Raw genomic sequence first — 12,508 nt, forward strand, 5'->3', positions numbered from 1 at the left:
TCTGGAGGTCAAAATTAGCTTTTAGTGATTGGTCATGAGTGTCTTTTAGATGTGTGTGGATTTCTTTAACAATAGCTGTGGGGCTGTAGCTGTGGTCAATGGGGAGGAGAGTCTCTCCCTCTCTCTCTCTCTCTCTCTCTCTCTCTCTCTCTCTCTCTCTCGTGACTGCATTAATGACGGCAATGGATCAAGTCTAGCTCTAAAAGGACGTTTTGGAATAAGCAAGAGAGACATAGGATGAGATTTATACGAAATTAGTTTTACACACAAGAGCGTTTGAAGGACAAAAACCTGACAAATGTCTTAAAATACAACATATGAACAATGTCTTGAGTTTTCGTAACCGATTTATAAGAGGAATAATTGAGTCGGTACATTGAGTTATTAGAAAATACTGCACACCTGTATTTTCTAATAATTCAACGGCCTGTCGTCAATTATTCCTTACACTATTAAAATCAAAAGTTGTAGCTTTTAATATTTTTAAAATGGAGCTGACATGAACTAACAGTGAGCTGTGTTACTGTTGTAACTAATGTTAACAAAGATTAATAAATGCTGCAAGAAATATATTGCACATTGCATGTTAATGTTAGTTTATTCATTGCCTAATGAGAGCTTAGTGTGAAGTGTGTCTTTAGTTCATGTTTGCTCTGCTGGTTAGGGATGAATGAGCGGCTGTCACCGTGTGTGTGTGTGTGTGTGTGTGTGTGTGTGTTGACTGATGTTTGTTTAGCACTCCTCTTGGCTGTGGTTAACAGCGTTTATTAAATGAGTTAACCCAGCTGCTTGTATTTATGTGATGTGAGCCGCAGAAAACACATGAACAAACACCATCCTGATGGGCATTAAACTTGATCCTGATGGGCATTAAACGTGTGTGTTTAGATCATAATGTGCACAGCTCTTCAACAAACACACACATTATTGTTCATCTTAATGTCCGTGCGATAATCCTGTTTGTTACTGATGGTTTCTCTGTATTGCTGTGTAGGAAAACAAGATTTCAACTAATTCTGAATGTGACCCTATGGCTCGGCATACATTGTAAACAGTTTAATCCATGTCTTCTGGAGGTGAAACGATCGCTTTATAGACCCCTTTCCAGTTAGTAAACATGTCGTTTTGTGGGCGGAGCTTAGGTGGAGGCAGAACGATCCCTCTGGCCGCTTCACTAATGCTAGTTTGCCAGTTTTGTTAGCTTGTTTTTAACAATGACTGGAGAAAATCTGATTTCATCTTAATGTGCAAGCGCACTCATTGTCCAGGACCGCGACTGTTATTTGCAAAAGATAATTTTAACGGACGGAACCAGATTGGCTGACCCGTACACGCTCAGCCAATGATGGACGATCTGACGGGATTAACGTTAACGCCGCCTCCGGTCGAGTGCCTGACTTCTACACCGACCCGATAGAGAAACTGAGCGTTAGAGAAACTGACTGTATATAAATATTTAGATGCCAATAACTATGTGCTGAATGTGTAACGGTCACCAGCTGGAGTGCCCTTGAGAGCCACCAGAGGGCACTCCACATAAGACTATCACTCACAAACTACATTTCCCATACTCACTCCCCGGACTCATCATCACTTATCATTGATCACATTCACCTGTACCTCATTCACTGATTGCATTCACCTGTCTCATCATCCTGTTAGTCTGTCTATTTATACCATGTTATTTCATTCACTCACCGCGAAGTCTTGTATGTTGTTGCACTGCATTTCCGAGCGTTTCCCTGGTTTCATGTCTCTTGGTTTTTGGATTTCTTGCCTGTTCCGTGGATTACTCTTTTGCCTCTGACCCCTGCCTGTTTTGTTTGTTTCTTTGTTTGGACTGCCTACCTGTGCTTTGACCTCTTGCCTGTTCTTTGGATTACGTGTCTGGATTGCCCCATATAATAAAGCTGCATTTGGATTTCACCTTCTAGTCTCGGAGCAGTTTCGTAACAGAAGACTTCGCCACACCGAGATCCAGCAGCCATGCCAACCATGTGTCCAGACGTCCAAATCATGCGTCTCCGTCAGGAGAATCAGTCCATCGAAGATTACGTCGCAGATTTTATTGAACTGGCACATATCACGCTAATGAGCACCGAGTGCTTAATGATCTTTTTCCGCGGAGGATTATCTGAACCGCTCCGGTCATTGATGCCCGACCATGATCCTCACGGGACATTAGATCAATATGTAGACCTGGCCCTGTTGTTGAGCGGTTCATCGTTTACTGTGGGCATGGAGGAGAAGGAGCTCCGTGAACCTGCAGTATCCCCTCAGTCTGATCTTCACGTCACGCCTGCCCAGCCTGAGAATCTTCACATCACGCCAACCATAAAGCCTGCCACCAGATCGGTCTATGGGAGTCCAGGACTTATTTCTAACATGACAGATCCACCGCTGATGTCAGCACGTACGGCCAAGAGGGCCGTCCGAACAGAGTCTCATTCCGCCGAGACCACCATCCCAGGGTCTGGTCTTGCCGCGACCACCGATCCAGAGCCTGTCCACGTCACGTCTGCCGAGCCAGAGCCAGAGCTTCACGTCAGTCCTGCCGAGCCAGAGCCAGAGCTTCACGTCAGTCCTGCCGAGCCAGAGCCAGAGCCAGAGCTTCACGTCAGTCCTGCCGAGCCAGAGCCAGAGCATCACGTCAGTCCTGCCGAGCCAGAGCCAGAGCTTCACGTCAGTCCTGCCGAGCCAGAGCCAGAGCCAGAGCTTCACGTCAGTCCTGCCGAGCCAGAGCCAGAGCTTCACGTCAGTCCTGCCGAGCCAGAGCCAGAGCTTCACGTCAGTCCTGCCGAGCCAGAGCCAGAGCCAGAGCTTCACGTCAGTCCTGCCGAGCCAGAGCTTCACGTCAGTCCTGCCGAGCCAGAGCCAGAGGCCGATCCAGAGTCTCGTCCCGCCGAGACTGAATCTGTGCTCGAGCCTGAACCTGAATCTGTTCCTCTTCCTCTTTCTGAGCCTGTGTCTTCGGACAAGATGGCCGACTCCACGCCTGTGTCTCAATAGCATCCAGCTGCAGCCCCGCAGACTCACCTCCGGCTAGACACCAGTGGCTGGACACCAGTGGATAGACAGCCTACGTCATTTCCGTTTTCTCCGTCATTTCCGTTTCGCCGCTAATTTCCGTTTTCACAATTTTATTTCCTGTTTTCACCTCTGGATTGACATATATATTCATTTTCACCTCTGGATTGACATATATATTCATTTTATATTTTCACCTATGGATAGAGAGCATATTTATTTTCTGTTTTCACCTCTGGATTGACATATATATTCATTTTCACCTCTGGATTGACATATATATTCATTTTATATTTTCACCTATGGATAGAGAGCATATTTATTTTCTGTTTTCACCAGTGGATAGACAGCATTCTTTGCAGGCTTTTGCACACGTCTTTTCCATATTGTCATTTTACTTTTATGACTTAAAATATATAATATAAAAGCTGTGTGCAAATTGAAATATGATCTTTATCATATGTCTAATAAAACAATTCTCAATAATATACTTAATATTATAACATCAATAATTCATGCAAACTGCATACACAAGAACCACCTCGAAAATATATATTGTTCAGATCATATCACTATTCTTTGTGACTTAAATTCAGCCTAGATCAATGGACTATAACGTTTTGTCAATACAACAGACTTGTACATGTTAATTGACCAGTTTTTTTCCTTACCCATTTGAATATTCAATTCTTATTTTATTTTTTTTGTAAATGTAACCACTTCTGTTTTTGAAAATATACATAGATTCATATACATGATCAGACAATTTACCAAACAATCCAGATCAAATGAACACTTCATGGTTTTGCAATATTTATAGGAAATTACACAATTTGACCACAGAATGAAGATGCCACATTTTTTTAATGCATGACAAAGATTTGGATCTTGCATTCTACTCATGTAAGGCCTGTAAGGTTGTGGTTTCAAACCCTATTTCAAGTGAAAATAAAACCTGAACAGTTCAAAATAAACTATTACACACCACACCTCATTCCTGCCCCCTAAAACTGGCAGTCTGGGCAATGCTCCGGAAATTCAGGGTCTGTATAAAACCCTCGCAGCTCTCCACGTCTTCCGTTTCCACAGTACCCCACCCAGTCTTTGAAGAAACATCGGCAATTTCTGCATTGTACAATTTTAAAAGGGACACACATGTCTCTTACAGCCTGGGGCAGTTTTTTGACATTCACCACACCTAAAGCAAGAAGAGATGTACAATATGATTAGAATGAGCATGTTTATATTTAACTATATTAGAGTACAAGTGTTGATTCAAGGCCAATACAGAAATGAATAATTGATTAAAAACTTACTCTCCAGCCAAGCATAATGGGCTCGGTGTCTAAATTCTAGACTGCTCACCACATCCCTCAAGGCTGTACATGTTAATGACAGGGTAAGGTAGGCGGCATCTCCGTCTGAGAGGATCACCTCTAGACAAACCTCCTCCAAAACACTTCTTGGCATCTGAAGGCCAAATCAAATTTAGAAATGAACAATCCATACATGTACACAATTATTCATTAAATTTTTTTAAGGTTACCTGTAAAAGCAGGGAAGTGCCTGGATCCTTGTTGAAGAGATTAAATTACATATTGAGAAATCATATTTCCCCAGCAAACATGCTCAATGAATAACACATTTACAAAATACAGTGTAATGCTCTCTGTAGTGATGCTTCAAATACATACCAAGGACTCAGAACGAGTCTCTAGCTTGCGGTGCTTCTCTGCCTTCCTGGTGTATGCATGTTCCTTAGAAACAATTAAATTCATAAAATGAAGGACAATGGTGAACTTATATCTACAATTTAATGTTGTTTAAAAAGGTACACTTGACACTGTAACAATAAATTACTCATAATTCTTGAATTGACACTTACTTGCATGACTTGTTCAAGTTTCCGTTTCCTTGGAATGCGGAAAACTGGCTGAAGTGTCCCCATAACATCCTCTTTTTGCTTCTGAAGAGTTCGGGGTACTTTTGAAATAGGTGCCACTTAGCAATGTACTTATGTGGACACGAACGTCGAGATTGAATGCAAGGGCAATGCCAAGAGTTTGTTCTAGCATTATACACCACCATCACTCTTCTTAAATGTGAGTAATAAGAAACCTTTGGTTCAAACACAGAAACATAATGCTTGAAAGTAGGCACACCAACTGTGGTCTCAACAGACAAAGGGACCGATTGAGATGTTGCCAGACTTTGAAGCTTCAGGCACTCTGCCTTTCTGTCTCCTCCAAACCATTTCTTTGCAACCATCTCTGACAAAACATCTTCTTTTAGGTGCTCACTTTCAGCGGTTGATGAACAGTAGTCGACTGACCTGACATGTGAGCACTGAAAGGAGACCACCTTTGAGCGTTGCGCCAATTCATGGTTAGACTGGCATTGAGGAGATTCACAGTATACTTGTTGCGTGTTACCCCAGATCTTTCTTTGGACATGAAATGGCACACTTGATCCGTGCATGGTTTTAACCACAGCAAATATCCCATTTGGATGATCCAGGCACTGGCTTGGCAGGTGCGAGTTTGAGGTGACATCCAGAGTGTGGACACCTGAATGCCTACGCAATATGTGCTCGGACATATTTTTTTTGTTCATAGACATGTTGCATTTGGGGCAACTTACAGTTTGCTGTCTGCGGGTTTTTATGCTTAACAATGCTCCATCCTTTTCTCCGGTTAGTGGTTTTCTGACCTCTCCTTTGGTGAGTGATGTCTCAGCCTCTTCCCTGGTAAGCGCTGTTCCATCGTCATCTCCTTTGGTGAGTGATGTCTCAGCCTCTTCCCTGGTAAGCGCTGCTATACAATGGCTTTTACTTAAATGATTTATCAATCTATTCTTATGGAAAAAAAGAGATTGACACACACAATGAAAGTGAGCCTGTGCCTTGCAACCAAGGTTGCACTTGTATATGCAATAGCCTGTGGAAACAAACACAAAAAAACATTAACTACAGATTCAAACAATATACAAATGGTGTGTCATATTGAGAAAATGTACCCACCATTGTATTTTACAGATCTCGCAAGGTGAGCCTTTAAATGAATAATAACACGGTATCGGTCTGTGGGTTTAAAAAATTTTGAATTGCACAGCGGGCAATGATACCGGCTGCAGCACTCTGTGCATTTCAGTATTGGTGGTAGCTCCGTCCCTTTACGCACACTAATGTGATTTGCCTAAAAGAAGAGGGTAGTATTAATAGATTGTTTACGTAATAAGTATAGTGACACATATGAAATACCGGTAGTACCTTATAATTCATAAGAGTTTACAAAAATCCAATTAATAAAAATAAAAAAAGGAATTGAACAATGTAGATGAAAAGTTGTGTGTGGTAGATGGACTGTAAAAAATAGTGTGGTAACAAAAACAAAAAAAACTTATATAAATGTTAACATTCTCCTATACAAAATATGTAAAATGGTAAATGGACTGCATTTTGTCTAAGTTATAACGTTATAGCGCTTTCAACAGACCCATGGCCACCAAAGCGCTTTAAACATCATCATAAACATATTAAACATCAGGCATTTACACGTGCATAGGGAAAAGTACTACTTCAACAAAAAACATAGCTAGCTAGCAAACTCTCGTGTGCATAGACAACCTAGCATTTTAGACTATTCTCTGCCAAGACTGTTCTTGTAGCAGTAAAATCTATTGTAGCAACCTAGCTCTAGAATTGAGGCACACCAGAGTTCACTAATACCTTTAAAAAACACGACACAGTACCTTGAAAACAAGACGATTTTTTTTAATAGCTAGTTTGTGCATTTGAATTCTGACATGACCTATAAATCATCGACAGTTAATTATTTTTTCTTACCGCTGACATCTGCATGGCGCGTCAAATTTGAAAAGTGAATGACGATACGGAAATGACGTCAATTTGAAAAGGAAATGACGTCTGCTGTCCAGCCACTGGTGTCCAGCCACTGGTGTCTAGCAAGAAGTGAGTCTGCGGGGCTGCAGCTGGATGCTTCTCCTGTGTCTTCGGACAAGATGGCCGGCTCCACGCCTGTGTCTTCGGACAAGATGGCCGACTCCACGCCTGTGTCTTCGGACAAGATGGCCGACTCCACGCCTGTGTCTTCGGACAAGATGGCCGACTCCACGCCTGTGTCTTCGGACAAGATGGCCGACTCCACGCCTGTGTCTTCGGACAAGATGGCCGACTCCACGCCTGTGTCTTCGGACAAGATGGCCGACTCCACGCCTGTGTCTTCGGACAAGATGGCCGACTCTACGCCTGTGTCTTCGGACAAGATGGGATTTGTGTAGGGTCGTCTCCGCCCCGGCCGCCCGAAAGGGTCGTCTCCGCCCCGGCCGCCCGAGGGGTCGTCTCCGCCCCGGCCGCCCGAGGGGTCGTCTCCGCCCCGGCCGCCCGAGGGGTCGTCTCCGCCCCGGCCGCCCGAGGGGTCTTCACCGCCGTGGCTGCCCGAGGGGTCTTCACCGCCGTGGCTGCCCGAGGGGTCTTCACCGCCGTGGCTGCCCGAGGGGTCTTCACCGCCGTGGCTGCCCGAAGGTCCTACTGCTCGTCCTGCTTCGCCCTGGCCGCCTGCACAGCCTGCTCCACCCTGGTCGCCTGCACAGCCTGCTCCGCCCTGGTCGCCTGCACAGCCTGCTCCGCCCTGGTTGCCTGCACAGCCTGCTCCGCCCTGGTCGCCTGCACAGCCTGCTCCGCCCTGGTCGCCTGCACAGCCTGCTCCGCCCTGGTCGCCTGCACAGCCTGCTCCGCTCTGGCCGTCTGTCCAGCCTCAATCTCCAGGCCCTCTTCTGCTCCACGGGCCTGGCCCTCCATCCCGCCCCCGGGTCCGCCTCCGCTACACCTCCCTCCTGGACAGTTTTTGGAGTGTCTGGAATCCGCTCCTTAGAGGGGGGGCTATGTAACGGTCACCAGCTGGAGTGCCCTTGAGAGCCACCAGAGGGCACTCCACATAAGACTATCACTCACAAACTACATTTCCCATACTCACTCCCCGGACTCATCATCACTTATCATTGATCACATTCACCTGTACCTCATTCACTGATTGCATTCACCTGTCTCATCATCCTGTTAGTCTGTCTATTTATACCATGTTATTTCATTCACTCACCGCGAAGTCTTGTATGTTGTTGCACTGCATTTCCGAGCGTTTCCCTGGTTTCATGTCTCTTGGTTTTTGGATTTCTTGCCTGTTCCGTGGATTACTCTTTTGCCTCTGACCCCTGCCTGTTTTGTTTGTTTCTTTGTTTGGACTGCCTACCTGTGCTTTGACCTCTTGCCTGTTCTTTGGATTACGTGTCTGGATTGCCCCATATAATAAAGCTGCATTTGGATCTCACCTTCTAGTCTCGGAGCAGTTTCGTAACAGAATGGTCCCGTACAAGACTTGTGTGGTACGACCCGAGGTTCTGCATATCCAGCGCCAAGAAGACGACGATGTAAAGAGTGACATTACGGTGCAATTTTAATAATGTGAATATTTTCTTAAAAATTAAGATTCCAGATACAACATATTCAGTTTTTAACTAAGTATTTGATTACGCTTTCTTACCAGGTTCTTCAAAAAGTCTAGTCACAATCAATCAAAACTACAATCATAGATGATTCACAAATAATCACAATAATTTAGAAAACATAATGCGATAAAATGTCAAATTGGAGCCTGTACTCCGTCGATTCTAGAACCCAACAACACAACAAGATGACATTTAATAATAATAATAGTAATTTAAGCTCCTTATTGCTGACTCTGTGCTGGTTTGTATTGGCCGCTTTTCACTCTGTTTTGCCTCCAGCTAACACCGTGACGTAACTGTGACGTCGGTGGCGGCGCAAAAGGGGTCTATAAGATGAACAGATTTAATTTAGTTTGTAGTTTGTGTCGTCAGCAATGATGGGAATAGTTTGTGTCGTCAGCAATGATGGGTTATAAATAACGCCGTTACTAACGGAATTACTTTTTCCAGTAACGAGTAATCTAATTGATTACTCTTCTCATCTTAATAACGCCGTTACCGTTACTGCCAAAAAATGCGGCGCGTTACTATAACTGATGAAGCTGTTTTTTTTTTCATCAGACCAACTAGATCTCTGAGCGAGAGAGGCAATACTTTTTTTTACTGTTCTTCCTTGGTTAGTGGGCAGAGCACGAGACAAGCGCTTAAATGCTGACGATTGGCTGAGGTAGAGTAAAATTTCATTGTAAGCCAATCAGTTGGGCGGGTGTTCGAAAGCACGCATAGCAGTGATGGGCATTCGGCTCTTTTGACTCAGCTCACTGAAAAGAGCCGGCTCTTTTGGCTCTCAAACGGCTCTTTAAATGACTTTGACTATAATATTTCAATTTTTATTACATAATTATTTAATTTCTATAGGCTAAATTTGTAAAAATAGAGTCGGCTCTTCAGATATGCGAGCCAGCTCCCAACGTTCACCTAAAAGAGTCGGCTCATTCGCGAATTGCGAACGACCCATCAAAAGCTCATTCGCGAACGAGTCGATCCATCATCACTAACGCTCATTCGCGAACGACCCATCATCACTAACGCTCATTAATTGCGAACGACCCATCATAACGCATAGTCGGACAGGACAGGACACACAAGGAACAACACAAGCCAGTCAGTCAACGAGAGACAGGTATGGCGACGAGCCCAAATAATGGAGGCTAGTCTAACTTTGTCCCACAGCAACATTTTTTTTTTTAGATGTGTGTACAATCATGTTTCTGTTAATAATGTATTGTATTAAGTGTCCATTTCATTATAATATTCAGATTTATCATAAATAATTGAACATGCACATGTATTTTAAGTTCTGTTTTGAGGGGTAGAGGTGAGGTCACATTTGAGCATTTAAAATTAAATTTTACTTGAAAGTAACGCAATAGTTACTTTCTTAAGTAACGTCTCGGTTACGTATGTAACCCTCGTTCCCTGAAGGAGGGAACGGAGACGTAGGTCGTGACCGACCAATAGGAATCTCGCTAGAGAGCCGATCTACTTCGAGTGAAACTAAACGAGCCAATACACATTGGCGTGCAATCATTTGCATCAGCTGCGCAGCTGCGCAGCCTCGCAGCGCGGGTATATAACGAGCAGCTGGTGATTGCACTGTAGTTTTTTGCTGAGGAGCCAAGCCGATAAGCTGGCTGCCCCGGCGGGCGGCAGCAGATGTGGCGACGGGACCTACGTCTCCGTTCCCTCCTCTAGGGAACGAGGGTTACATACGTAACCGAGACGTTCCCTATCAGTCGGTCACTACTACGTAGGTCGTGACCGACCAATAGGAATCCCTACCAAAGCGCCACAGCTGCTGCACCCCATCCAGCGCCCTGTGCAAGCCTCTACACCTTCTTGCCTGGAAGGACGATAGGAGGCGGCTTACACAGAGTGAACCTGTCACTGTTGTTCCGTGATAACCCATACAGTGAGATTAACAATTCAATTCAATTCAATTCAAGTTTATTTGTATAGCGCTTTTCACAATACATATTGTTTCAAAGCAGCTTTACAGAAAATGCATTTCAAAAATATAGATACAAAAATACAGTTAGTTAATCATAAAATTTAGGGCATAACATATCGCCGGCGTTGGGTCGTCTCTTCACAGGCGTCGAGTCGTCTCATCACAGGCGTTGGGGCATCTGAAGTCTCCATGAGAGGCTGGATACATAACTGGAGCTGACGAACTCTATTTGAGTTATCTCGGGACAGGCATCCCGAGATAACAACAAAAAAGGCAGATGGGAAATAATTAGCGTAGCTGCTGTTCATAATATGAATGCATTTTATCTGATTTAACTGTAGTATAAAAGGTATGAGATGCATCATGTGAATGCTTGGTTAAAGAGATGCGTCTTTAATCTAGTTTTAAACTGGTAGAGCGAGTCTGAACCTCGGACAATATCAGGAAGGCTATTCCAGAGTTTAGGAGCTAGATGTGAAAACGCCCTCCCTCCTTTAGTGGACTTAGTTATCCTAGGTACGACCAGAAGCCTCGAATTTAGCGATCTTAAAGAGCGCGATGGATTATATGGCGATAGAAGATCTCTTAAATACACAGGAGCTAAACCATTTAGGGCTTTATAAGTCAGTAACAATACTTTGTAATTGATACGGAACTTAATAGGTAACCAGTGTAGAGATGATAAAATTGGTGTTATATGATCATATTTTCTTGACTTAGTAAGAACTCTAGCAGCTGCATTTTGGACTAACTGTAACTTGTTTACTGAGGATGCAGGACAACCAGCTAATAGAGCATTACAGTAATCTAGTCTCGAGGTCATGAATGCATGAACTAACTTTTCTGCATCAGAAACTGATAGCATATTACGTAGCTTAGCAATGTTTCTAAGGTGGAAAAAGGCTGTTCTTGTGACATTTGAAATATGATTTTCAAAAGACAAGTTGCGGTCTAGTATAACACCCAGGTCTTTTACTGTAGAGGATAAAGTAACAGGACGTCCATCTAGATTAAGGTTGTATTGTAAGAGGTTTTGTGGGCAGTTTTTTGGACCAATCAGTAATACCTCCGTTTTATCTGAATTTAATAGAAGAAAATTACACGTCATCCAATATTTTATATCTTTAACACACTCTGTCATTTTAGATAATTTAGTGTTATCATCTGGTCGTGATGAAATATATAATTGAGTGTCATCAGCATAACAGTGGAAACTTATTCCATGTTTTCTTATAATATTACCAAGTGGCAGCATATAAATTGAGAATAGCAGGGGGCCTAATACAGATCCCTGCGGCACTCCATAATTTACTGACGTTATCTTTGATTTTTCCCCATTTAAATGGACAAAATGGTAACGGTCTGATAGGTACGATCTAAACCAGCTTAATGCCTGTCCCTGAACACCAGTGTAATTTTGAAGTCGATCTAAGAGTATTTTATGGTCTATAGTGTCAAACGCAGCACTAAGATCGAGTAAAACTAGTATTGAGATACAGCCTTGGTCAGAAGCTAAAAGTAAATCATTTGTAATTTTAACCAGCGCAGTTTCTGTGCTATGATGTGGCCTGAATCCAGACTGAAACTTTTCATAGATATCGTTTTCTTGCAAGAAAGAGCACAGTTGAGCGGACACAACATTTTCTAGTATTTTAGACATAAATGGAAGATTTGAAATGGGTCTGTAATTTGCTAGGTTATTTGGATCTAATTGTGGTTTCTTAATAAGAGGTTTTATAACTGCCAGCTTGAATGTTTTTGGAACATGTCCTAAAGATAGAGACGAGTTAATAATATTGAGAACAGGCTCTTCCACTACAGGTAACACTTCTTTCAGTAGTTTAGTGGGTATTGGATCTTATAAACATGTTGTTGGTTTAGATGCAGTGATAAGTTTATTTAGCTCTTCCTGTCCTATAGTTGTAAAGCGCTGTAGTTGTTCTTGAGGGGCGATAATTGAGGCTGAATCATAAGACGCTGTCAAAGATTGTACATTTACAATTGTGT

At 43.2% G+C, this 12,508-nt stretch overlaps 1 protein-coding gene across 1 annotated transcript; it reads right to left on the reverse strand.

The window, feature by feature from the left end:
- Positions 1 to 3,987: 3,987 nt before the first annotated feature.
- Positions 3,988 to 4,941, reverse strand: LOC306997545 (uncharacterized protein). The gene is made up of 5 exons (XM_079610850.1): positions 4,913 to 4,941; positions 4,722 to 4,784; positions 4,574 to 4,600; positions 4,344 to 4,497; positions 3,988 to 4,225 (listed from the first exon to the last, which is right to left on the reverse strand). Exons 1-5 carry the CDS (start codon positions 4,916 to 4,918, stop codon positions 4,032 to 4,034), a joined length of 444 nt encoding a protein of 147 aa, XP_079466976.1. The 5' UTR covers positions 4,919 to 4,941; the 3' UTR covers positions 3,988 to 4,031.
- Positions 4,942 to 12,508: the final 7,567 nt, after the last annotated feature.

This window comes from Phoxinus phoxinus (assembly GCF_949152265.1).
Source record: "Phoxinus phoxinus genome assembly, chromosome: 4".
Lineage (NCBI taxonomy): Eukaryota > Metazoa > Chordata > Actinopteri > Cypriniformes > Leuciscidae > Phoxinus > Phoxinus phoxinus.